The sequence below is a fragment of the Canis aureus genome, chromosome 6 (assembly GCF_053574225.1).
Source record: "Canis aureus isolate CA01 chromosome 6, VMU_Caureus_v.1.0, whole genome shotgun sequence".
Lineage (NCBI taxonomy): Eukaryota > Metazoa > Chordata > Mammalia > Carnivora > Canidae > Canis > Canis aureus.
Window position 1 is genome coordinate 55,685,779 of NC_135616.1, and position 27,890 is coordinate 55,713,668.

The 27,890-nt window shown below is 37.6% G+C and overlaps 3 protein-coding genes and 1 long non-coding RNA gene across 9 annotated transcripts in view; 2 read left to right on the top strand and 2 right to left on the bottom strand.

Moving 5' to 3' along the window:
* KLHL20 (kelch like family member 20) overlaps positions 1–5,110 on the top strand; it is a 54,950-nt gene extending 49,840 nt beyond the window's left edge. Inside the window, exons 11-12 of the mRNA XM_077901727.1 lie at positions 966–1,072; positions 3,553–5,110. Coding sequence (XP_077757853.1) covers positions 966–1,072; positions 3,553–3,637 — 192 coding nt within the window. The 3' untranslated portion in view covers positions 3,638–5,110. The remainder of the gene's footprint in view (positions 1–965; positions 1,073–3,552) is intronic.
* LOC144316164 (uncharacterized) lies at positions 861–4,522 on the bottom strand. Its single transcript, XR_013381997.1, has 2 exons — positions 3,001–4,522; positions 861–1,692 (listed from the first exon to the last, which is right to left on the bottom strand). It is a non-coding gene; the product is annotated as an uncharacterized LOC144316164 (long non-coding RNA).
* CENPL (centromere protein L) lies at positions 4,581–27,779 on the bottom strand. Of its 3 annotated transcripts, XM_077901729.1 has the most exons (6): positions 26,835–27,779; positions 23,979–24,147; positions 22,919–23,086; positions 18,144–18,395; positions 14,451–14,993; positions 6,665–11,435 (listed from the first exon to the last, which is right to left on the bottom strand). In XM_077901729.1, exons 3-6 carry the CDS (start codon positions 23,081–23,083, stop codon positions 11,364–11,366), a joined length of 1,032 nt encoding a protein of 343 aa, XP_077757855.1. In that variant the 5' UTR covers positions 23,084–23,086; positions 23,979–24,147; positions 26,835–27,779; the 3' UTR covers positions 6,665–11,363. The 3 variants fall into 3 exon arrangements, with proteins under 3 accessions (XP_077757856.1, XP_077757855.1, XP_077757854.1); XM_077901730.1 differs by lacking the exons at positions 6,665–11,435; positions 23,979–24,147 and adding an exon at positions 4,581–4,662; XM_077901728.1 differs by lacking the exon at positions 23,979–24,147 and having other exon boundaries at positions 26,835–27,777.
* Positions 27,352–27,890, top strand: part of DARS2 (aspartyl-tRNA synthetase 2, mitochondrial) — a 29,009-nt gene continuing 28,470 nt past the window's right edge. Inside the window, exon 1 of one of the 4 annotated variants that reach the window (XM_077901724.1) lies at positions 27,352–27,478. The gene's annotated coding sequence lies outside the window, so the exon portion shown is untranslated. Of the gene's footprint in view, positions 27,479–27,509; position 27,890 lie in introns of those variants that run through there. The other 3 variants (XM_077901723.1, XM_077901722.1, XM_077901721.1) reach the window with 3 other exon arrangements.

Genomic DNA, 27,890 nt, shown 5'->3' on the forward strand with positions numbered 1-27,890 from the left:
ATCTATGGTTTGCTATTACTGGTGATGAACAGCTTCTAGGTCACATTCCTGTTGTTTTCACTGCTACATTCGTATTATTTGGCAAATATTTATGAAGTTCTTACTGTGTGCTTGGAAAGCAAAAGTGAGTACAACTCCACAAGGAGCTCCCAAGTTAGTGTAGGAAATGGAAATGTTTACAGAAAATGATAAAAACAAAAAAGAAACGGTTGCATGTGCATTGTAAGAGAACATGGGAGGATATGCTTAATGTATTTGGGGGCAGTGAAGAAACTTACCAGAAAAAGTCAGATGTAAGCTAGGCCGTGAAAGAAAACTAAGATTTTCTAGAAGAGGGAAAGAAAACCAGGGACCAACATGTGCAAAAGTATGGAGGTATTACTAGTATAATCCTAATATGGTATTATTCCAATATCAGAAAAACATGGTATTTTCTGGGAAGAGCAGTTAAATCTGTATTCTTGCAGCATAGGGTACATAAGGAGGTGAGGCTAAAACATGGCCTAGGATGGATTTGTGGAGGGCCTGAATGACCTAGAAAGGACTTTAAACTTACCCATAGGTGGTAGGGAGGCTTAGCAATTTTTTAGAGGGAAGTGACAGCATGGTTAGGTTTGTATTTTAAACAGAATTTTAGTGGCAGTTTTAGATAGTGGGTTAGAATAAGCAAATACCAAAAGAAGTGAGAGCAGTTTGGAAGTTCTTGTTGGCTCCCAGTGATGCTTTTCCAAAAATTTAGAAATTTATGTTTTGAACTTTATAAATATTCTGATTGAATATATAATTTTATTGTTCCCACATATAATAGATTTTTGTCATTACTTTTTTTCCCCTGTGTTCAAGTAAGCCAGAATGTAAAGTCATAAAGAATTATCTTTTATTAAAAAGATTTATCTAGAAACTAGTTAAAATTTTCCCAGTGATCCTCTGGCTTCTTCAGTGGCCACTGTGTTTTGGTCCTGTAGGTTGGCCTTGCAGTAGTGAACGGACAGCTCATGGCTGTAGGAGGCTTTGATGGCACAACGTACTTGAAGACCATTGAAGTTTTTGATCCTGACGCCAATACATGGAGGTAACCTTTAAGCTACATTGCAGATCACCTCACTGCTGACTTGAAAATCATGGGAATAAGGTAGCCCATGACCTTAAAAATTGGGATGGTCATACATTGAGAAGTGCTTTTGCAATACTCGTAAGAGAGCTCCAAGTTACCCATATTTGATGGCTTATTTTGAATTCTTTGCTCTAAAGTGGCTGACATTTTACATCTTCTCTTTGGTAACTGTTCAGTTTTATAATAGAGATGGCAAGCAGAAAAAAATAATTTCCTTTCTAGCCTCATCATGTTCAGCTGAGGAAAGTAAGGCACTGAGAAATAAAATGAAGCAAGTTAGTCATAGAATTAGAACTTAGATTTCTTGCTTCTAATCTGTCACAATTTATGATGTTCTTAGTGGCAGCTTTATGCACAGGAAAAAAAATTGTAGATACTTTTTTTTTTAATAATAGTTTATTTCATTTTAAAATCATTGTTTTCCTTGAGTTTTTAAAATGTATTTAAATATATTATTTTCTCTTTTAAAGTCCAAGTTGGTTAAGCATCCTATTCTTGCTTGGTCTCAGCTCAGGTCTTGATCTCAGGGTTGTGAGTTCAAGCTCCTCATTGGGCTCCATGCTGGGCAGGGAGCCTACCTAAAGAAAGAGAAAAAAAGTCTACTAAATTTTAACAGTCACTTCTAGGAAGAAATCTACCTCTCATTTAAGAGGCTTAACTATGTTAAACTATATTTATAGGTTTAATTTTACTTTGCTTTTAAATTCTTGTCTTAACAATCTTAACAAATCTTTCCTAAGTGCTTAAGTGGTTCTTATAAATTCACATAAATCATGTTACTCATGCATTTAAGTATTCAAAAACTGAGGCACCTGGATGGCTCTGTCAGTCAAGCATCTGCCTTTGCTCAGGTCATGATCTCAGGGTCCTGGGATCGAGCTATGCCTTGGGCTCCCTGCTCAGTGGGGAGTCTGCTTTTCCCTCCCCCAGTACTCCCTCTCCATGCTCATGCTGTTTATATATATATATATATCAAATAAAGAAATCTCTAAAAATAAATAAGTGGAGGCACCTGACCTGGCTGGCTGGCCCAGGTCATGATCTTGGGGTCCTGGGATTAAGCCTCCATGTCAGGCTCCACACTTGGTGGGGAGTCTCTCCCCTCTTTACCACCCCCCTTCCCTGGCTCATGCTCTCTCTCTCTCTCTCTCTCTAATAATACAATCTTTAAAAAAAATACAGTCTTCATGTCTGGGAAAGCCACACTTTTACAGATGTTTAAATGGTGTTCTTTGGATTCTGCCTTTGGCTCATGGCTCTGTATGACTACCAAGTCACAATACTAAAGTCAGACTAGAAGTCAGACATTGGACACTTTTGGCTTCTACTAGATTACATTTTCACAACCTTGTTCACTAAGTAAAGATTTACTAAGTGTTCTAGACATCAGAGATACCACAGTGAACAAAAACTAAATCCCCTGCCCTCCTTGATCGGACATTCTAGGAAGGAGACTAACAGTACCACGTCAGGGATAGAAGTACTGTGGTAAAGAGCAGAGAGGTGTGAGGATGTCCAGGGAGGAGCTTCCTTTTAAAATGTGACCTAGGAAGGCCTAACTGTCAAGGTCACATTTTAGCAAAACCTAATAGAGGTAAGGGAGAGACAATGGGAAGTTTTCCTGAAAAGGAGCCTCCCACTTGTGGCATATTTTCTTGCATATTCAGCTTTCGATGTTTAATGGGAATTTGGGAAGATTGCCAGATTTACTTCTGCTACTTAATCACTACGATCCTACATAAGGACCTATTTCTCAGTAACTGTCACTAAGTAGAATTAGTAATATGTGACCGAGTAATATTTATGAAATTCTCAAGGATCATCTGTTAAGAGATTACTATCTAAATTGTTATAGTTATATATCCCAAACTTAAAGCCAGTTTTACCTTACAGCTGACAGAGGATCTAATATTCTTTTCCATGGGAATCTTTAGCTTTGAAGATGATCTTGTTCACAGGTCACAAACTAGATGCTGAGTTTACTTACTCATATCCAGGTTTGTTCCATAAAGGAGGAGGTTTGTGAGAATACATATAAGGCAAAAGGATAAAAATAAATTATCGATATTTAGGCAGAGGGAAATGTGAGTAGGAAAATAAGATAGCCGTGGTCAAAACTAGACACAAAAATGTAGAATATATGGTTCTGTGTAATTGTTAGAAGTCAATTTAGGTGTGAAGTTATAAAGTTGTGATGCAAAATGTGGGAATGACACTCTCTTATTCTTAAAACAGTAACCTATAAATGAGACCTTTTCAGCCAATGTGTGAAATAATTCTGCTACTTGCCAGTGCTCAATTCCAGGTCCTAATCTTTGGAAGAGATGTATGAAGCTAAAAATATTATGATAGGAAACACGTGCTTAATTAACATCTAAGTTATAGAAGAAACAGTGCTTTTTGCGCTTTGGAATCTGATTTTGTTTCTTTCTTTGCAGGTTATATGGTGGGATGAATTACCGTCGCCTCGGGGGTGGTGTAGGAGTTATTAAAATGACACATTGTGAATCCCATATATGGTGATCACCTAGAAGACAGTCATGTACATGCTCCACTGTGTTCTGGAGAGCTTTGACTTTGGAGCTTTGTATAGCTCAAGAAAACATTAGAACAAATTATTCTTTGCCGGTGCCTCAACATATGGAAATACAAATACAATGAAAGTACTTCAGCTGCAAGATGCCACCTTTGCACAAAAGTTTTCAATTCCATGCAGAATATTTATTTTTGGTTTTAATTTATCATGGGTTTTTTGTTGTTTTTTTTGTCATTTTGTTTTGCTTTGGATTTAGCCTTCTTCCCACTAAAAAAGGAAAAGAAAAAAAAGATAAAAAATCCAAGCAGAAAGTTTATTTTTAAGATGTTAAGTTTGAAAATACTAATAAAGGGAGAAGGGCTATACATGATCTAATTGTTATTTCTAAGCACTCCATCCACATGACTCCACTACTTACAAGAACTATCAGTGACAAAGATAGGGTATGTAAAATGTATTATTTAGCCATCATGCTTGCACTAAGCACCAGAAGACTTGAAAATCTAAAAAACAAACAAAAAAAAGGAAACACTCATTTTAAATAGTACAATTCAAAAGGAATGTTAGATAAAACCAGGACTCAGACACTAACGTTTTCATCAGTGCAAGTTTGCATCTTGTTTCCTTCCATATGAACTTGTTTTCCACTATAAAGTCTTTTTTCATAGTATTTTCATAGAATTTCTGCTAGCTCTAGAGCTCTGCTCAGTGCCTCTATAAAAACAGTATACCATTCTTCTATGCTGTCTTGAGAATCCTCCAATAGAATCATGTGCTACTCTGCAAAAGTTTTTGTTCAAAAATATCGACTCAAACAACTTACCTTTTTGTTTCCTTATTGCTACTAAGGACCAGCAGGGAGAAATGCCTTCTCCCCCCGCCCCCCCCCCCCCCCCCCGCCCAGTGAATACTGTTATGCAATTTACACTTGCTCAGGCCTGCTGAAGCTGAGGCTTACCTGTAATCACAGCCTCCAAGAGAATGAATTCTGCAGTTCATGTAATAGTACACGCTAACGAGTGTAAAATTGAGGCATTTTATTAGTAAAATCTTGGTTCTTTTATACAAACATATCATTATCCTCACTCTATAAAGCCACTGTTACTCTCAAATTGCACTTTCTGGTGAAAAGTTAAAATTTTTAAGGAGAAAATGATACAAACCTCAGTGGTCAGTTTTGTCATTGTGTTCATAGACCAATTTTCAATGTATTTTGCTGGAAAATCTTTGAATAAGACTTTAACCACAACCAAAAGGAATAACTTTCTCTTCCCTCCCCCTTACTACAAAAATGTTTGGCAACTTTTGTGTTTACATTTAAAGATCATTTGCACCTTTACAAGGAAAAAAATAAGTATTTGGTAAACAGTTGTTTACATGTATCATTTATGCTTTTTTCTAGCATGTATAACTTTTTTAAATAAAGGTAGTATTTACCATAAAAAAAAAACTTTGGTTAATGTTTTTTAGTGTTTGTGTCTTTGCTATTTAGTTTAACATTGTAAGTACTTTCAACATGAAGGAATAAAGGATTGCCAGCTAGAATTATGAACTTTTATTATATATTTTATACAATAGTATTATATTTCCTAACCTCTAAACTTATTTTCTGGTGTAGCACTTAGAATCATAACAATTTTGAGCTAGAAGGACTCTTAATACTCATCTGATCCAAACCCATCTATTTCTCTAAGACTGAAAACCAAGGATGTCCTTGGTAAGAGTAAATACAGTCAATGATAGGACCAACATTAAAAATCAGTTCCCCGAAATCCCACTCCATTTCTCTTTCTGTGCCACACTGCAACTTCACCTCCACTTAAAACATGGCCTGGGATTAAATATACTAACAGACTCTAAGTAAATCTGGTATGTAACATTAAAAAAAGTATAAACACTTTATGAGATCCTTATAGTACTGCATCATTAAGTCAGTCTTTAAGACAAAATTCACTTCCCAAGATTTTATTATTGCGTATATTTTTAAGAAAAGGAAAGGAATGAGAACAGGAACAAAGTTCTAGAGATTAGACTTCCAGTAAGTATTAAACTTCCCAATAGTAGCAATTCATATGGCAGTCATTCAAGAGCAGAGACCCAGGAACTATAATACTGGCCAAAGAGTTCATTGGAGCCTAAGGGCTTATACTTTGTTCTTCCACTGAAGTGGTCAAGTTGTATTATTGGGTAAAATGTACATATTATGTAAATGTCATTGCTGTAAAAATATCATTTGCATAGTGATTTCTACAACTAGGAAGTGAGCTCAGAGTTGGGTTGAGTTGGCAGTCCTCTTCATTTTATAAACAACTGAAGCTTAGAAAGTTAAAAGGACATGGTAGGAACTGAACCTCAAATCCACATCCCCTGATTCAAACTTATTCACTGTTCTCTGTGCTATTCTCTAACCTGGAGAACAGTTTACCCTGTGTCCTCCCTTTATGGATCCAAGATTTGTTGATTTTTTCAATCTCTTCAACTTTTTACTCATTAGGACACAGTGGCTACTTCTAAGTTCCTCATATGAGGAACCAAAACGGAGTAAAATATGTAGTTTTGTGGTGGGTTTTTTTTTTTTTTTAAGATTTTATTTATTCATGAGAAACAGAGAGGGGCAGAGACATAGGCAGACTCCCCGCAGGCAGCCTGATGTGGCACTTGATCCCAGGACCCGGGGATGATGCCCTGAGCCAAAGGCAGTTGCTCAACCACTGAGACACCCAACCATCCCTGAAATGTGTAGTTTTAAGTAAAAAATCATGAATAGGTGCAGGAAAATAATTTGATAATATCCAATATCCGTGAATAAAAACTACCAACAAATTGAGAATTGCTTTAACCTGACCAAGGGCATATATGAAAAAACCTACAGCTAACATCATATTTAAGAGTGAAATATGCTTTCCCACTAAGATCAGGAACAATATAAAACTACATTCTCACTGTCACTATGGTAGAGATTCTAGCCAAGGCAATTTGGCAGGAAAAAGAAATAAAAGGCATCCAGACTGAAATTAAGTAAAACTCTTTATTCACAAACGATAATGAGTCTTTTCAGAAAATCCTAAGGAATTCACTGAAAAAACTACTAGGATAAACAAGTTTGCCAAGATCACACGATATAAGAGCAATATATACTCACAACAAACAATCCAAAAATGAAATTAAGAAAGCAATTCCAAAAGTATAAAAGTGCAAGCATATTTTTGAAAGGTGTATCTTCAAAAACAGAAAACGTAAAATTTTACTGTCTCTATCTAGGATGGATGGTCATGTAACTCTACTCTGAAATTCCCTGGCTACTTACCTATCCAAAATAAAGTAACTTTCACTTATTTTGAAAAAACTTCTTTCCATCCTCAATACCATGAAATAAATACTTAGGAATAAATTTAACCCAAAAAGTGCAATATTTGTATGCTGAAAACTATAAAACACTGTTGAAGGAAATTTTGAAATAAAATTATTTAAAAATGTAAAAGACCCATAATAACCAAAACAATCTTGGAAAAAAAAGGAAAGGCTAGAAGACTCACACTCCCCAATTTCAAAATGCACCACAAAGCTACAGTAATCAAGACAGTGTGGTATTGGCATAGGAACTGACATCAATGAAACAGAATTAAGAGTCCAAAAATAAACATCTACTGCCAACTGATTTTTAAGAAAGGTGACAGGGGAAAACGGTCTTTTCAATAAATGGTACTAGAATAAATGAATATCCATATCCAAAAAGATGGATTTGGATGCTTACCTCATCCCATATATAAAAAACTCAAAATGGATTACAGACCTAGATTTAAAACTAAAATTATAAGATCCTTAGAAAAACATAAGAGTATTAACTCTTTGGGACCTCAGATTAAGCAATGATTTCTTAGACATAATATCAAAGGCATAAGAAATAAAAGAAAATAATTGATAAACTGGACTTCCATCAAAATTAAAAACTTTTACATTTTGAAAATAAATCAGTTCACTCTATTTCCAATTCAAATTTTTTTTTTAAAGATTTTATTTATTTATTCATGATAGTCACACAGAGAGAGACAGAGAGGCAGAGACACAGGCAGAGGGAGAAGCAGGCTCCATGCAGGGAGCCCGACGTGGGATTCGATCCCGGGTCTCCAGGATCACGCCCTGGGCCAAAGGCAGGCGCCAACCGCTGCACCACCCAGGGATCCGTCCAATTCAAATTTAACATTACATTGTTTCTACTTAGCGTTATTTTATTTTTACTTTTTTACATTTTTAAATTTAAATTCAATTTGCCAACATACAGCACCTAGTGTCTACTTAGCTTTATAATTGTGTAGCTTTTCTCTTATGCTCCAACTCTTGATTCATAACATTGTTTTAAGCTTTATCTTATTACAAACGATGGTAAAACAATAATACCAATAACAAGGAATACCAATAACAATGTAAATACAACGTACATTCCTTTGCCACTCTTCTTTTCCTAAGATAAAGCTGAATGTACAGTCAAAATACTAGGATTTAAAGATACTAAAAATAATCCCTTGAGTGATTATCATATGAACTTACAGTTTTATGTTTTCAATTTTGAAGGATTGCTTTTTCTTTTTGATCCAATTTTGTTTTGTAATTATATAAAACGCTTACATAACAAACTGTAAACAGGGACATAAGTATTAACTTTCATTCCTGTCCCCTGTACCCAGTTCCTTTCTTCCCCCAAATTAGTAACCACTTTTATTAGTTTTTGGCTTATCCTCCCATTGTTTTTTTGGAAGCATAAAGAAATACACATGCTCATATTTCACCCATTCCTTCCATAAAAGATAGCACACTATAGATACACTGTCCACATGTTGCTCTCTCAACAACGTATCTTAGAGATCAAGATCACTTCATGGCAGTATTAGACATCTTTCTCAAACCTTTTTATAGTTACATACAGGTAATTCACTGTACAGCAAACACCATCATTTATTCAAGCAATCCCCCTTTGATAGGCATTTCGATTTTTTTGTCTTGCTACTACAAATACTATTGCAATAGATAGCCTTATACAACTTCATTTCTACTTTGCTGGTGAGTTTTGGAAATAGAATGCTAGAAGTGGGATTGCTGGTCAAAGGGTAAATCCTACATAATTTTGCTAGATATTGCTAATTTCTCCAGAGAGGTTGTACCATTTCTAACAATCTTTTAACTGTTTCCCTTTCACTCTTGTCCACCTATAACTCATTCTCCCTTATATCTTAAGAAATACAGATTAGGTAGTATTACTCTCCTGCTTAAAACTTCAATGGCTTCCCACTCCATTTAGAATAAAATTCAGTCTTTTTACAGCATTGACAAAAACTTAGATGATGTAGATCCTGCCTCCTTCTATCAGGATTAGGTTTGACTAATAACAAAATAACAATAGCTTACACAAAATGAAAAAGTACTTCTCTGGGACACCTGGGTGGCTTAGTCAGTTAAGCACTAATCCTTGATTTCAGCTCAGGTCATGATCTCAGGGTTGTGAGAGCAAACCCATGTCAGGCTCCATGCTGGAGGTGCAGTCTGCTTAAGATTCTCTCTCTCTGCCCCTATATGCCTCCCTCTCAAAAAAAAAAAAAAAAAAAAAAAAAGAAAGGTTACTTCTTTGATACATAAGTCTAGAGGAAGACCACCCAAGGGTGGCAATGAGGTTCAGCTTCAAGAAATACTCAAGGCACAAACTCCTTCCAGACCATGCTCTACCACCCCTATGACCTGACCTGCATCCCCATGACCAAAAAGAATGGCTAGTCATTACATGTGTTTCAAGCAGAAAAGATGGAAGAAGAGTAAGAAAAAGGCAAAGGGTACATGCCTACTTTTTAAGGAAGATTCCTGGAAGCTCTACATGACCCTTCCATTCAGAGGCCATGGGTCAGAACTTAGTCATAGGACTATACCTAGCTCTGAGAAAGGCCCGTAAAGGTCTTTATTCTGGACAGCCACATGCCCAGTCAAAAACTGGGAGACATAACCAATGGAGTAAGTCTCTGCTACATAATCTCTTCAATTTCATCTAATACTACTCCACCCTTACTCACTATGCTCCAGCCACACAGACTTCCTTTATTCCTCAAATAAGCCAAGTTCTTACCGATGTCAAGGCCTGTGATCTTATCATTTCACCTGCCTACCATACCCTTCCATGCATCTTCATATAGCTATCATCATTCAGGACTCAGCTCAAATGTCACTTCCTCTGAGAGACCTTCTTTGATACTGTATAAAGTCACCCCTTTCCATAATGTACTGCCTTATTTTCTTTATTGCCTCCCTCCACTAGAATATAATTCCACATAAGGATCTTTGTCTTCATCATAGATGTCCCTGTTACTCAATACAATTCTAAATACACTGTAAGAGCTTAATATCAGTTAAATGAATGACTGTGTGACTCCAAAGCCCTTGCTTTTTCCACTCTCTCTGCTATTCGTGGTATATGTAAAATAATACCCCATTCCAGAAGTTAAACTTTTAGAATGACAGTCTACTGGGATGCCTGGGTGGCTCAATGGTTGAGCGTCTGCCTTTGGTTCAGGTCATGATCCCAGGGTCTGAGACCGAGTCCCACATCAGGCTCCCCACAGGAAGCTTGCTTCTCCCTCTGCCTATGTCTCTTCCTCTCTGTGTCTCTCATGAATAAATAAATAAAATCTTTAAAAAAACAAGAAAAACTTTTTTTTAGAATGAAAGTCTATGAAAGTTATTTCCTTTTGGACAGGTTTTTAAAAACATCGTTTCTAAAGTAAAACAAAATCTCCCTATTCTCAATAAATTAAAAGAAGAAATTTAGATATAACATCTTGGGCAAGTCTCCTAAATTGCTCAATCTCATAGTTTGCATCTATAAAATGGAAGAGTTGGTTAAAATGCATTCACTTAATCTGAAGTTATTTACCAAGCACTGTGTTAAAGCAAAATCAGGGATATGAAAGTAAAAGATAATTTCTGCCCTCAAAAAAGGCTCACAGGTGCCTTTCAACTCCACTATTTGTAGGATTCCAAGTAATTGTTGGCTTGTAACATTTGTGCTAGAGACAAAGCCTACAATTTATTATTCCTGAGACATTTAAAGATCTGTCACCATGACACTGATAAACACACTGCTTCATTTTAAAAGTGAATATTTAATTCAACATTGCAACAATAATTGAAAAGTATTAAAAACAGAAGCATATCAGTGGCTTTAAGAAGTGTATATTAATCTCTAGTTTCCTCTGGAGAAGATTTTGATTGCCAACTCTCTACAGTGAAATCTAGGAAAATGTCTTTAGAAGACAGAAATTCTCTCAGGATCCAACTCTCAAATGCTTAAAAGGAACTGAAGGTTTTAAAGACCCAAATCAGAAATACTCAATATTAGAGATTACTTATTTGAATCCTAAAATTTTGATATAAAAAACATTACATATTTTTTTAGAAACATGGTCAAGAAAATAACTCAGCATTTTCTAGAGACTGGCATCCCAGATCAGCATGACTATTATCAAGCACTTGGCTGTGATTCATTCGCTACCACCTTCTTTGTTCTTCTAGATCCTTCCTGAATTCAATCTGGGCAATCCCAAAGGCACCGAGAGGAAAACAGATGCAGACACAGATGCATATTTCTCCTGCAGGCCCCCTCCGTATAGCAATTAGGCAAATAATCAGTGAGAAAAAAGTATATAATCCATCATTTATAGTACCCACAAGACTTTAATCAATTTGAAAAATTGCCAGTTCTGTCAAGTATGCCAAGACTCCAATAAGGTATTTATGACACAGAATCTGAAAAAAAACACACACACACAAAAAAAATAAACACTTAAAATTAGAATTATAACAAAGCAGTGTGATATTTGATAAACTCTGGGCTTATTTTAAATTCCCTATCTGCAAGCTAAGATGAACCCAAACCACTGATGCTCTCAAATAGATTTTATTTAATGAAGACTACTAACTTTAATAAATATACAACTGTTAGTCAATAGTACTTAGAAATAATTAAAGTTCTTATTTATCCTGACTTTGTGGATGGACTATCTGCATAAGGAGTAAGGGGAGAAAGGGAATCCCTGAATCCCTTGGATTTATATACAATTTGAGTATGTACGTTATCTAGAAAGAGGTTCCAGAGCTTCCTTCTTCTCAAAGGAACTTATGATTCCAAAAGTATCTTATAGAAACTAAGCAGATGGCAGAAATCTGGTTAATACACTAATTCCAAACTTTAGAGAGGCAGTACACTGTTGCAGTTAAAAGCATAAGCTTTTGAGTCAAATGACTGGTTTCAAATTCAAACTCCACTTAGTAGCTATGTGATCTCGGGGAACCTACTTATCCCCTGTGCTAGTTTCCTCTTTACAACCTATATAAATAGATTGTTGTGAAAAACTAAATGAGACGGTATATACAAAAAGCTTAATAATGCCTTGCACGATTAGTGCTTAATGAATGTTAGCTATCAAAAAAAAAAGTTTAAATGTTTGAATATCTGGGTGCCTCAGTTGGTTAAATATCTGCCTTTGGCTCAGGTCATGATCCAGAGTCCTAGGATCAAGCCCCATATCTGGTAGCCTGCTTCTCCCTCTTCCTCTGCCGCTCCCCCTGCTTGTGCTCTCTTGTTCTCTCTGTTAAATAAATGAATAAAATCTTTAAAAAAAAAAAAAAGATACTTTTAAAAAATAATAAAAAATAAAAATAAATTTTAAAATGTTAGCTCTCATCATAGCATTGTGTGAAGCTAAGAGTCAGTTACCATCTCACATCATTAAGAGAGGTTCTTAGTGGGGCGCCTGGGTGATTCAGTCGGTTAAGCAACTGACTTGATTTTGGCTCAGGTCATGATCTCAGGGTCATGGGATCAACCCCCCAAACCAAGCCCCACATCAGGCTCCACACTCAGCAGGGAGTCTGCTTGTCCCTCTCCCTTTGCTCTTCCCCCCACCTCCCCTTCGCTCACTCTACCTCTAAAATAAATAAAATTTAAAAAAAAAAGAGGCTCTTAGATGTAGAATGAGATAAAATGAATGTGTTTAAGAACCACTTTCATATTCCTAAGACACATATATAGCAGTTTTTAAATGTAGCTTACTAATAGAGCATATGAAAACAAAATTTTAAAATATACAAGGACTGGGACACCTGGGTGGCTCAGCAGTTGAGCGTCTGCCTTGGGCTCAGGGCATGATCCCTGGATCCAGGATCAAGTCCCACATCAGGCTGCTTGCATGGAGCCTGCTTCTCCCGCTACCTGTGTGTGTGTGTGTGTGTGTGTGTGTGTGTGTGTGTGTGTGTGTCTCATGAATAAATAAAAATCTTTAAAAATAAAAAATAAAAATAAAATAAAATATATAAGGACTTCATAAACACTGAATTCTAAAGTGCTAAAATGGAATTTTTTTCCTTTATAATATCAAAGAAACAAAGTATAGTATAATCTTTCAAATGTTTTACTACAAACCAAAGAAATAAGTTTAATATCATGACCCAGTACAAGCACATGTATACACTCATTTTTATATTTTCTATTATATTTCTTTCATTTTTTAAAAGCTGGTCTCTTCCCATAAAAATTATTTTTTTTAAAAGATTTATTTATTCATGAGAGACAGACAGAGAGGCAGAGACACAAGCAGAGGGAGAAGCAGGCTCCTCACAGGAAGTCCGATGTGGGACTTGATCCTGGATCCTGGGATTACTCCCTCAACCGAAGGCAGATGCTCAACCACTGAGCCACCCAGTGTCCCTCAAAATTATTTTCCAACTTACTATTGCATTATGACTTTCAGTTTGAAAACACTAATATAGCGCTTATAGAGTATGAGATTTTTGGAACCTAAGAGATAAGCGTCCAAATATTGACTCCTTCTCAATTAAGGGGTCTTAATTAAGGTTCACCTATCTTGGTCTGTATCCTTGTTTAAAAATAATGTGGAAAAAGAAATAAAATAAAATAAAAAATAATAAAAATAATGTGGATAGGGACCCCTGGATGGCTCAGCGGTTAAGCTCTGCTTTCAGCTCAGGTCAGGGCCTGATCCTGTTGTTCATGGATCGAGTCCCGCATCGGGCTCCCTGAGGGGAGCCTGCCTCTCCCTCTGCCTATGTCCCTGCCTCTGTCTCTCTGTGCCTCTCATGAATAAATAAATGAAATCTTTTAATGATTTTTAAAAATAAAATAAAAATAAACTTTAAAAATAAAAATGTGAATAAAAACACCTACCCACAGCGTTGCTCTAAAGATTAAAATTAAGGTGAATTAAACTCCTAGCACAGTGATAAAGACCAATATTCACTGCATGTTTATTGTGGCTATACTTTAATACATTTTAAATATATTAATATATTTTATTATATTTAGGTGCCTACTCTCAGTTTATTTGATACTTCCTCTAGCAAGTACTTGATAATGAGTAAAAAATGTTAATTCTTTCTTTCCCAGGAGCCAGAAAAAAGCCTAACATATATACTTCTGGCTATAATTTTCTAACACACAAAATCCTCTGTTGCTCCAGTAATTATTTCAAAGTTTAACAAAACAATTTTTAGTTTCAAAGTTACTACAAAATAATTCCTATTATTACCAAAGTCTCTAGCACACAGCATATAGTATTATAAAGCTGTATGTAGAGACTGAAGACTTTCTAGTAAATCATTTATAAAGTATATAATAAAATATCTCTACTGTCTCAAATTAGCATTCCATTGTGCTTCCTCAATGTGGAAAATACAAATGCCATACATTTTGAAAACTACGTAACAATAAGGAAAAATTACATAACTAGATTTGTTCAAACTAACCTTTATTTTTCCATCAGTATGTGCTGAAGCTACAGATGTGGAAACACGGACCAACCTTGTGGCTGATAAATGAATTTTGAAATGCCTATGGAAATGTGAGTATAGGCAGTCCATGAATAGGTCAACTTCTTCCTGAGTAACTTCCCCAGGTGTTTTGTGGACACTGTCCCACAAAGCTTTTGCATCCTCTGGATGTATGGCATAAGAAATGTCCAGACTTTGAGGGCTACAGGGTACAGACCAAAGAAATTCAGTAGCTGCCATATACTGGTCCATTTTGCATGCAGTCCACATAGCAGCCATCCAGGAAAGATTAAATGCATTGATTGCTAAGGGACTGAAGTAACAATCAAAAGTTTTCTGAAACCAGGTTCCTACTATGGCTGTATTCGTCTCTGCTCCATTTGCAAGGAATAAGGGGACACAGGTAAAATCTTCTGAAACAGTCTCCAGAAGACTGTCTCCAAATATACAGCAGAACCAACCAGTCCACAACACTTTATGTTCTCTGTTCTCAGACGGCAATTGAGATTTTGACAGAATCTACAAAGGAAAAAAAAAAGGTTCATTAAGTTCAAAAGTACATTTACTCCTAAATTACATCTTCTCAAAATTAGTACATTGAAAAATAGAAACGTATGTTGTGCTACTTGCCAAAAAAAGAAAAAAGAAAAAAGAAAAAAAGAATAATCTCCCTAATCATTTTTAGGGTTTATCAAGTTAACTGACCTTTCTCCTTATAGTCTTATTAGGACATGGTATATGGCAAGATCTTGGTGCAGCCAAAATGCAATAAGGAATGCCAATATGGTATAACCAAGTATACTATCCTGAAAAAAAGAATCTCAAAATCTCAACTTGAGGAGGTACTGTAAAAAGTCACCAAATTCAATGTGCTTGAATCCTTCCATGAAGGAAGAATTCAGGATTTCCTAAAGCAGCTCTATCAACTTAAAAATGTTCTTTAATATGTTAGGTCCACAGTTTCCACCTGTAGGTCCTGTTTTTTTCCTTATGTGCATGTAAAACAAATCAAATCTAATTTCTCTTCTACAGGAAAAACCCTTCAAATATTTGATTATCCCTATCATATGTAATGCTTCAGGTTCAAAATCTCCGGTTTCTTCAAACATTCCTCTTATGACATATACAATATATCACTCTGAAAGTCTTCTGCCCGGGAGTCATTCATAAGTGAATATAATTACTTCAAAAAGATCTGATTAAAGGACTATGACCATCTTTAACCTAGATTATACTACTCTTAATAAAATCTTAGATTGCAGTAGTTTTCTAATTTTTAGTTGACAGCTTTACATAAATTATCCCTATTCATCTTTGCTGTTAATAGGTAAATCTTGGGGCACCTGGGTGGCTCAGTCAATTAAGCAGCCAACTCTTAATTTTGCCTCAGGTCGTGATCTCAGGGTCCAGAGAATGAGCCCCACATCAGGCTCTGTGCTCAGTGGGCAGTCGGCTTGATATTCTCTCCTCCCTCTGTCCCTCCCCTTGCTTGTATGCTCTTTAAAATAAATAAATCTTGAAAAAAAGGTAAATCTCCCCCTAATATACAGAAATGGTAGGTTTATTCCTATTTTAATCTCTTTCAATTTGACCCATTGCGCCAATCCATTCAGATTTTTTTAAATCTTGATTATGTCCTCCAGCAGATTGACTACTCTCTTAAACTTCAAATCTATAAACCATATGACAAACACACCTCCCAGATATTCACAGAAGTTTTAAAGTTTCACCAGTGAAGTTCACATCCCATTATCGTACCCCTTTAGAGATAATTATTTAAATTGTTAGTTTTAGCATATTTCTCCTTCTTGTTCAAGAGATTTTTTAAGAGACACAAAAGCCTTAAAGCCATCACACTTTAACAACCTAAAGGTCCTGTAATTCTGTGAAGAAATGAGATTTAATTTGGAAACTATTAGGACACTCTACTAAGAATTCAAGTAGTCACTTTTATTCCTCAAAAGAATATCTGCCTGTCGACATGCAAATCACATTACTTCTCTGGGCATCAACTCCTTCATTTGACAAAGACTGCTAATTGTCTATCCAGTACCTGTTTTTCCTTCCACAATAAAACTGTCCTTTTAATGAGGTGGCATAGTACCCACTGAAAAAGAAAAAAAAAAAAGCTTCTATCTATTAAACCTGAAGATAGACATTTAATTCACAGTTATTTAGGCTTTCTGTTTTATGCAGCTAAACCTAATCCTACGAATCTTGAAGATCCTTGTCAATACCATGATCTATACCGGGGGATAGCAAATTTTTTCTGTGAAAGTCAGATAGTAAATATTTTAGGCTTTGCAAGCCCTATGATCTCTGTAGCAAATTTCCTGTTGTAACACAAAAGCAGCCATAGACAATATGTAAACAAATGAAAGCAGTACTGTTTCAATAAAATCTTCTTTAGAAAAACAGCAACAAAAACAAAAACAGATTTGGCCTACAGGCCAGTTTGCTGACCCCTGATGTATACAAATAAACAAAATTAGGCCTTTTTGACTGTTTCAGATTTAATTTATGACTAAGACAAGTTCACTCAGAAGAAACAGAAGTACCAGGCATAAATCCAGTTTCTTAATAAATCCAAAGATAGTCCATATTACTTTTAAATATTACACATAGAAAGGAATGTTACAATTCTAAGAGTAACTTGGCATGATATATTACATTATATGACAATAGGTTATACATATAAATATATATACATATATATCTTTTTTTTGCTAAAATCCACCTCTAAGAATTTAAATTTAGTCCATAGAATTATACAGATATACTTACAAAAATGTAGCATTCTTAATGACATGAGGAGTTATCTACAACATTATTATTTTTTAAAAAGGCCATATGCAAAACTATGCACAATACAATCCCAGTTTTAGTAGATCCAGATAGCCAGACAGATATATCTATGTTCATGAGAGATATTGATCTGTAGATTTAATAATCTTTGTCTAGTTTTGTTTTTTTGTTTTTTTTAGTTTGTTTTTTTAAAGATCTTATTTATTTATTCATGAGAGACAGAGAGGCAGAGACACAGGCAGAGGGAGAAGCAGGCTCCATGCAGGGAGCCTGATGTGGGACTCCATCTCGGGACATCAGGATCACGCCCTGGGCTGAAGGCAGGCACCAAACCAATGAGCCACCCAGGGATCCCCTTTTGGTCTAGTTTTGGTATTGGGTAATGCTGGCCTCACAGAATTAAGTTAGGAAGTGTTCCCTCTGGCCCCAGACTCTGAAAAGACTGGTGAGAATTGAAACAATTTCTTCCTTAAATGTTTGGCAGAATTCACCAGTGAACCTCTCTGGGCCTGGTGCTTTCTATTTTGGAAAGTATTGACTCAATTTCTTTAATAAATTGAAGCTTCCTCAGGTTGTCTATTGCCAAACATATATATACCAAAATGTTAAACTGTTTCCTTTGTATTCAATTTTCTTTGTATTTTTATGTATTTCCAAAGTTTTCTAAAATAAACATGACTATAATGTAATTGGAAAAAAGCTTTTTAAGTTGGCCATATCTAATTACTATAATTTGGTCAAACAAGACATATAATAGATTCTAAATCACAAGCACAAAAATTTTTTTAAATGGTAAGAAAATACCATTTAAATACCACAATCTCTAAATCAAGCCAGTGCAGATTCTTTTCCCCTGTAACATACCTGGACAAGAAATGCTTCAGGGTCTCTTTGTGTTCCTTTCATTCCTAGGAGAGTGGAGAAAGTCACTTTGATGTTGAAGTCTTCTCCCACTTCCACAGCAAGCCCTTTTTGCTTTTCAGCAGCAATAAATGCACTCAGAAGACTAGCATACTCCTTGAGATTAGTATAGGAGAATTTATATAGGGGAGTTAAACTATATAAAGTCCATTGTTTATGCAGAAGGAATGCAACTTTTTGAGGATCATTATCTTCCTACAGAAAAAAGACAAAAAAAAGTTTAAATTCTCACTTACTAATATTTCCTAATTCTTAATCACGGTATTTTAAATATTTAATACAAATTTACTACTAGGTCAACCAATATTCGACAAAGCAGGAAAGACTATCCACTGGAAAAAGGACAGTCTCTTCAATAAATGGTGCTGGGAAAATTGGACATCCACATGCAGAAGAATAAAACTACACCATTCTCTTATACCATACACAAAGATAAACTCGAAATGGATGAAAGATCTAAATGTGAGACAAGAATCCATCAAAATCCTAGAGGAGAACACAGGCAACACCCTTTTTGAACTTGGCCACGGCAATTTCTTGCAAGATACATCTATGAAGGCAAGGGAAACAAAAGCAAAAATGAACTACTGGGACTTCATCAAGATAAAAAGCTTCTGCACAGCAAAAGAAACAGTCAATAAAACTAAAAGATAACCTACAGAATGGGAGAAGATATTTGCAAATGGCATATCAGATAAAGGGCTAGTATCCAAGATCTATAAAGAACTTATTAAACTCAACAGCAAAGAAACAATCCAATCATGAAATGGGCAAAAGACACGAACAGAAATTTCACCAAAGAAGACATAGACATGGGCAACAAGCACATGAGAAAATGCTCTGCATCACTTGCCATCACAGAAATACAAATCAAAACCACAATGAGATACCACCTCACACCAGTGAGAATGGTGAAAATTAACAAGACGGAAAACAACAAATGTTGGAGAGGATGTGGAGAAAGGGGAACCCTCTTATCCTACGACCCAGCAATTGCACTACTGGGGATTTACCTCAAAGATACAGATGCAGTGAAAAGCCGAGAAACCTGCACCCCAATGTTTATAGCAGCAATGTCCACAATAGCGAAACTGTGGAAGGAGCCTCAGTGTCCATCAAAAGATGAATGGATAAAAAAGATGTGGGGGCAGCCCTGGTGGCTCAGCGGTTTGGTGCCGCCTTCAGCATGGGGTGTGATCCTGGAGACCCGGGATCGAGTCCCACATCGGGATCCCTGCAAGGAGCCTGCTTCTCCCTCTGCCTGTGTCTCTGCCTCTCTCTCTCTCTCTCTGTCTGTCATGAATAAATAAATAAAATCTATAAAAAAAAAAAAAAAAAGAAGATGTGGTCTATATATACAATGGAATATTACTCAGCCATTAGAAACAACGAATACCCATCATTTGCTTCAACATGGATGGAACTAGAGGGTATTATGCTGAGTGAAGTGTGAAGTAACTCAATCAGAGAAGGACAAGTATTATATGGTTTCACTCATACGGAGAATATAAAAAATAGTGAAAGGGATTATAGGGGAAAGGAGAGAAAACGAGTGGGAAAAATCAGAGAGGGTGACAGAACATGAGAGACTCCTAACTCTGGGAAATGAACAAGGGGTAGTGGAAGGGAAGGTGGGCAGGGGGTTGGGATGACTGGGTGACGGGCACTGACGGGGGCATTTGACGGGATGAGCACTGGGTGATATACTATATGTTGGCAAATTGAACTCCAATAAAAAAATATACAAAAAACAAACAAAAAACAAATCTACTAGTAGATACCTGATCTTTACACTGCAGCCAAAGTAGCCTGTAGGACCCTGAAGATCCCTGAACAAGCCTTTTCATTTGCAGTACCTTCACCTCAGAATACTCTTCCCACATGAAGAACATGGAATGTTCCTTTCCTTCATTCACATCTGTCCAAATGTCACTCAAGCAAGCCACCCTATCTAATTTTGTCTCACTCCAATTTTGTCACTTTATATTTCCTTAACATGCTTTTTTTCCCTCACAGCATTTACTATATGACATATTTCTGATTTTTTACTGTCTGTCTTCCTTGCTAGAGTAGGAGTATGATGAGAACAGGGATTTTGTCTATTTTATTAAGTACTATATCTCTAACATCTAGAACATTGCCATCTAGAACAGCTGTTCAATAAACTTATTGGATGAACATTTATATTTTACTTTTAGAAATTAAAAATTATAGATTTTGAAAATAGTAACTATTCCTGGAGCATCTAATTTGATTAGATTTAATTAGATAATTTTCTTAAATGTTTGGCAGTAAATACACTCTATGATACAATGTCAGTATCGACAGATTAAATAAAAAGATACTTGGAGGATGCCTGGGTGGCTCAGTGGTTGAGTGTCTGCCTTTGGCTCAGGGCGTGATTCCGGGGTCTGGGGATCAAGTCCAGCATCAGGCTCCCTGCAAGGACCCTGCTTTTCCCTCTGCTTGTCTCTTCCTCTCTCTCCTTGTGACTGTCATGAATAAATTAAATCTTAAAAAATAAAAAAATTTAAAAAAAAGATACTTGGGATCTTTCTTCCCATGCCCTATTAGAACCACAAGCACCATCCAAAAAAAAAAAAAAAAAAAAAAGCCACTTCCTCTATATTGGCCCCATGGCATTATTGAGGAGCTTCACATACACCCCTGTGCAGGTTCCTACTTTTATCCTGAATTGAATTTTTCTATAAAATCCATACTTTACGACATAGTCTTACAGCTCCAACTATCTTTTGGAACTTTCATTACAGTTGTCTATTTGATAAATATTTGTTCTGACTAGAGTGTTCATGGCAACTTTTACAAAACTGGTATAAAAAGTTATGATCAAAGGATACAGGAAAATTGTATCATAAAGATAAGGAAATAGACATTCTATTCTTTAATTTATATATAAGTTCTGTTTTATAGTTAGGAACTATCACTTTCATTACCAGCACTAGTAATCTAAGAAACTTTTCAGAAAGAAACAAAAATTTTTCCATATCTCAAAAGATACAAGGCACAAAATATTGACAAGAAAACAAGATGACCGGGAAGTATGGGTGACTGATCAGCCAGTCTCCTTGCTATGTTTCTAAAACCACACATCAAGGATGCCTGGGTGGCTTAACGGTTGAGCATCTTTGGAATCAGAGCATGATCCCAGGTCCGGGGATTGAGTTCCGCATCAGACTTCCTGCAGGGAGCCTTCTCTCTCTGCCTGTGTCTCTGCCTCTCTTTCTCTCTCTCGTGAATAAATAAAATTTTAAAATAAATAAATAAATATTTAGGGATCCCTGGGTGGCGCAGCGGTTTGGCGCCTGCCTCTGGCCCAGGGCACGATCCTGGAGACCTGGGATCGAATCCCACATCAGGCTCCCAGTGCATGGAGCCTGCTTCTCCCTCTGCCTATGTCTCTGCTTCTCTCTCTCTCTCTCTCTCTCTCTCTCTCTGTGTGTGTGACTATCATAAATAAATAAAAAATTAAAAAAAAAAAACAAAGGTTTAAAAAAATAAATAAATAAATAAATAAATAAATAAATAAATAAATAAATAAATATTTAAAAAATAAAACCATACGTCAAACCTGCATGACTAGGGTTTTATTTCAAGTTCTGGTAAAATCACAAATAACTAATTTGATAAACTTTCAGAGTTGTTTATGAATAATCGAAACAGAGACTATTGCCAGCAGACAAATCTGAGACAATATAAACACCAAAATAATTTAGTAATGATTCAGAAAAATTTGAAAAACAAAAAAAAATTAAATCTGATAGATGGATAGATAGATAGATAGATAGATAGATAGATAGATAGATAGATAGATAAATGGTGGAGAAATAAGAAGGGTTTACAATAGAATCCCAAAGGCTGGCTAGTAAATATGAAACAAATGGAGTTCGAAAATCATTATACTGTGAATATCATGATAAAGATAGAATCAGGCAAAAATTATCCATGGATAGTAAGTATTAGGGGAAATTCTGATGAGGAACAGAATATTTACATTATCCTAAAGTGTATCCCAGACTGCTTATCAGATGCAGAGATGAATAAAACAGTAATCTCTGGGCAACATCTTGACAGGATAATCAAAATTGATACCACCTATGTACTACCAGATGTTATTCCCCAAGAACAACACAATAGCCTCTATGCTATATTCCATCCAATACATAACATCAATCTAACCATGAGGAAATATCAAACACAAAATTAAAAATATTCTATTTAAAAAGGAAAAGGGGGCAGCCCTGGTGGCTCAGCGGTTTAGCACCGCCTTCAGCCCAGGGCGTGATCCTGGAGACCCAGGATCAAGTCCCACATCAGGCTCCCTGCATGGAGCCTGCTTCTCCCTCTGCCTGTGTCTCTGCCTCTCTCTGTGTGTCTCTCATGAATAAATAAAATCTTTAAAAAAATAAAAATAAAAAATAAAAAGGAAAAGGGAGGAAACTACATTCTTCAAAACATCAATGTCATAAAAGACAAAGAAATACCGTGGAAATGCTCCAGATTAATGGAAGTTAAAGGACATAAGAGGGGCGGTATTGATAGTGTGAATAATTGCTTGTTTTTGCTATTTCTCATTTATTTAATTACCTGAGAGATTAAGAAGATACTAAAAATACTATTAAAAAGTAACAAAAATCAAAATGTTTTGCTCACAGATATTCTCAATTATTGAGTAACATGAACGAACATAAAAGGCATACCTGTAATTGTGAACACTGAGGAATTTTCCTTCGAGGTGGAGTTGGGACAAATGAAGTCTGCTTCCTGACTGATTCTAATCGTTTCTGCAAAGGGGTGGCACCTATAAAGTAATCTTTAAGCCTTGAGGATGCAATGTGCTGATGAGTTGACTCATAAGAATCCATGGTCTACATAAAAAGAAATAAAACTAAAAGTTAACTAAAAAGTTAATTCATGCTCACAGTTTCACTGGTTCTTGTCCTTACTATAAAGGAATTTGGTAATCCATTCTTCAGCAATGACACTTTATTACTAGTCACCCTGGGCAAAAAACTTTACAGTGATGAGAAAAATTCTACTTTTCTGTTATTTAAGATCTTTCATAATTCAGCTTGCCCTTACCCTACTTGTCCTAGATAAGTAGCTCTCCTTGATCATCTAGTCAGTATCACTCTTTTTGGCCCATATTCTCGTCTTCGTGTTTTTGCCTATCAATCATGTTCCTTATCTGAAGTATCCTTTTCCCATCCCACCTCCTTTAGGACCATGCTTGAATCTGATCTCTTTTCAAGTAGTAGGGTTTTGTTAATCTTTTTTCCCCAGAATACCTATTTTATACACTTCTGTCTGGATCAGTAGCTCATTCCTAGAAGCAATGTGTATCGGGGCATGGCTGTATGTGTATAGAATGAGATCTCTTCCCCAGACTAAAAAACTTTGACTGAAACCATGCTTTATATATCTCTTGTATAATTACCCTAATATAATGCTGAGTGTTCTTTGTTAGCAAGTATTGGGGTGGGTTTGGGGTTTGTTTTTTGGGGTTTTTTGGTAGTTTTAAGTTCTTTAAATTCCAGTTAGTTAACATACAGTGTAATATTAGTTTCATGAGTAGAATTCGGTGGTTCATTACTTACATATAACACTCAGTGCTCATCACAAGTGCCCTCCCATCACGCATTTAATCCATCCTCCCTCTGCCTACTTCCCCTAACAAGTATCAGTTTAATTGAACAGAAAAATTTCATAGAACTCTGAAATTATAACTTTCATTGAAAGGAATTACAATTTAAAAGTTACAATAATTGGGCAGCCCGGGTGGCTCAGCGGTTTAGTGCCGCCTTCGGCCCAGGGTGTGATCCTGGAGACCCAGGATCAAGTCCCGCGTCGGGCTCCCTGCATGGAGCCTGCTTCTCCCTCTGCCTGTGTCTCTGCCCCTCTGTGTCTCTCCTGAATAAATAAATAAAACCTTAAAAAAAAAAAAAAAAAAAAAAAGAAAAGTTACAATAATTACTCCCAAGTACTGGCACAATTACCCTTTGAAAAAAGTTTTTCAAATGAAACTTGCAGGGGTGCCTGGGTGGCTCAGTCGGGGTTGAGCATCTGTCTTCCGGGCAGCCCGGGTGGCTCAGCGGTTTAGCACCACCTTGGGCCCAGGGCCTGATCCTGGAGACCCGGCACTGAGTCCCATGTCAGGCTCCCTGCATGTTTCTCCCTGTTTCTCCCTCTGCCTCTCTCTCTTTCTCTCTCTCGAATAAATAAATGAAATCTTTAAAAAAAAAAAAAAAAAAAAAAAAGGCAAAGCATCTGTCTTCCCTCCTAACTCTGGGAAATTAACAAAGAGTTGCAGACGGGGAGGTGGCCTGGGGGTTGGGGTAACTGGGTGACGACAGGCACTGAGGAGGGCACTTGATGGGATGAGCACTGGGTGTTACACTATATATATGTTGGCAAATCGAACTTCAATAAAAACAAATAAAAAAAAAAAGCATCTGTCTTCCATTCAGGTCATGATACTAGAGTCCAAGATTGCCCTGCATGGACTCTCCTGCTCAGCAGAGTCTGCTTCTCCCTCTTCCTATGCTTCTCCCCTACCCTACTTGTGTTTGCACACTCTCTCTCTCTCCAAGAAATAAATATAATCCTTAAAAAAAACGAAACCTTGTATTTAATAGAGTATTTAAATTTCATTATGTCGAAGTAGGACACCACCTGTATCTTGCACAAAACTTTATAAATATGTATCGCAATGCTCACATAATGCCCAAGCAAGATCATACACCACCAACTTAAGCAGCAGCTACTTTAAAGCATTTTACCTTTAAATGCATACTGAATTACCTCTTTAAAAGGACGTTTTATGGCCCCTGGGTAGCTCAGTCAGAGTCTGACTCTTGATTTCAGCTCAGGTCATGATCTCAGGGTCATAAAATCGAGCCCTAGGTTGGGGCTCCATGGGCTGGGCATGGAGCCTGCTTGAGATTCTCTCTCTTTCCCCTACACCCACCCCTTCACTGGCGCTCGGTCTTAAAAAAACAAAGAGAGGGGAGAATTTTAATGAGTCCCATCTACACAGAATGTTTCTTTCAAATTTTAATTTGGATTAATTGCTGACATTTATTAAGTATTCACCAGGTGCCAGATTCTTATCCAAGCCCCTACAAATATTGTCTCCTTTAATACTCAAACCCCATGAGGTCGTTTGTTATATTCCCAGTTAGACAAAAAGAAAAAGAAGTAATTTGCCAAAGTCATACATTTACTGAACCCAGACAAGATAATGCCAGAGTAGGTGCTCTTAACTCCTTTTTTCACATTGCCTTTCAATAGGGATCAATTTCAAGGCAAAAATATGCCCTGCTGAATTTGACTCCTTAAAAGAGAAATGCTACAAATTCCAAAAAAGATTTAAAAATCTATCTAGGTGAGAAAAAGGCTATTAGCACTGAGACCGTTGGTTTTGGGAAAATCTTTCCCCTAAGTATTCAATTATGGTAATGTGAAATATCCCAATCCATGCATGAAAGATTAGAAAGTGACTTACATCTATTTTACTCTCTTACTCCGCACTCAAAAATGTGCGATTTTGTCCTACCCAATAATTATGAGGTTAAAAATATGTCTTGACTCATTATTTTAATGTCCCAGTCTTAACCCCCTTTCTCAGTCCATAACTAGTGGTCCATAGACGCCACTTCTATCCTGTCATTACTTTGCTGGAGATCCCTTAACAATTCCCACACATCTGGGGATCCCTAAGTGGCTCAGCAGTTTGGTGCCTGCCCTTGGCCCATGGCGTGATCCTGGTGTCCCGGGATCCAGTCCCGCATCGGGCTCCCTGCATGGAGCCTGCTTCCCCGCTGCCCGTGTCTCTTTCCTCTCTATGTATTCATGAATAAATAAATAAAATCTTAAAAAAAAAAAATTCCCATACATCTTTTAGATGAAGTCAGAACTGCTCTTAGTTTCATAGCGCTACATTATCTGATCTCATTATTTGAGATTATCCAGGTTCATTTTCTACTTCAAGAGTTCTTAGCCCAAGATCTATACACATATGACCTTTCCAAAATCCAACAACCCTCTAAGGCTGTATCCAAAATGTCATATGCATGTGTATTTGGTGGTGGAGGGGTATGAAGCAAGGCCCAGTATTTCTGAATTTCTGAAAAGGTTAAGAACCACTGCCCTACACCCAAATAGATGCTCCCTACCCTGGACTGGTCATCACCCTACTACTGCCCTTCGTGCCTATCAGGTTGGCTTCTGTGCCCTGACTTTTTAATTCAGCCTACAGCCAACCAAGAATGCTCTCCTCCCTGAACTAAAACAATTCATCCCGCGGGCTTCACGTCCTCAGAGGCTGGCCGGTATCCAGGGAGCACCACCGGCTCCTCTCGCACTTGTAGTTCATACCACATAGTTACAAGTTAGTTGTTTTTCTTGTGGTGAATCCATGAAGGAAGGGACCCTGACCTAACTCACTTTTCTACATTGTCACCGATAATGGTGTCATCCCACCGCCAATGGTTGGCCCAGTGCCAAGCACGCAGTGTGCAGCCACCTAAACACCCAAGTGCTGCGAAGATGACGAGCACACAACAGAGCACAACATAAACTTTACCGCCAGTCCTGGACAAATACAAAGCGTCTTACCAATAAAATGCCGTGATGACGCTGTCGCCCATGCCGGCTTCACGAATCATTCTTCATCTGGTTCCTAAATTTGAGGTTGATACTAAAATCCCCTTAAGTTTAAAAAAAAAAAAAAAAAGCCGCCAAAACGGAGGAACCGCTGGCTCTCCCAAATTCCCTCTCGCTCCACAAGAAGTGGGTTCACCAGGAACACAAACCGCGCAGGAAGGAGACCTCGGCGTCTTCGGACGTCCCGCAACTTCACCCGGGGAGGGGCCTTTCCGCGACCAACCGCCCGCTCTGCGACCCTCGCTCCTGCGGAGTCGGCTTCTGCCTGAGGAGGGGAGGAGCAAGGGGCAGGGGGTCACAACTCGCCCCTCTCCACCGGAGCCCTTCGGAAGGCCAGCTCTGACACCCCGCCTTTGAGAACGGCCACCGAGCCTCCTCAGCCGCCGCCTCAGTTTAAAATCGTTTCCCGTCTTGCTCTGCGGCCCGACGCCGGAAGCCTCCCAGGTACCGTTCACGCGTTAGTGAAGCGACTACGGTCGCCATTTTAATTGAGGTCAAGCGACCTAACCGTTATCGTCAACGTGGCTAATCGCACGGTGTCCGTCTTCTGCGGTTTTTCTACCAGCGCGAAGCGGTCCTTCCTATTTCCGCCCATAGTAAGCATGGTGGCGGCAGCCCTGCTCTGATTGGCTGGATGCCTTTACCCTAAATTGGGCGCTCGCCGGGGCCGCCTGAGAAGCGCTTGGTTCTTAGCGACGATCTGGGTGTGGGTCCTGGACCGGAGAAGGTTTGGGGTTTACTGGCCTTCCTCCTTCTGAAGACCGGAGGCCGGCTGCCAGGGGTAGGGAAGCTTGAGGCCTGAGACAGAGTTCCTTCCTGTTTCGCCAGTTCGGCCGGCGGGAGCTTTCGGGGAAGCGCGGAAGGGAGGGAGGGGTGCGCGCTCGGTGAGCGGCGCCTTCCGCCTGGGCGTGGCCGCTGCGCCCCACCCTGCCCTGCTGCCTCAGCGGTGCTCGCGGCTCTTCCGGCCGCAGTCCGGTTGGTTAGAAGTGGAAACTGATGCACTGAAGG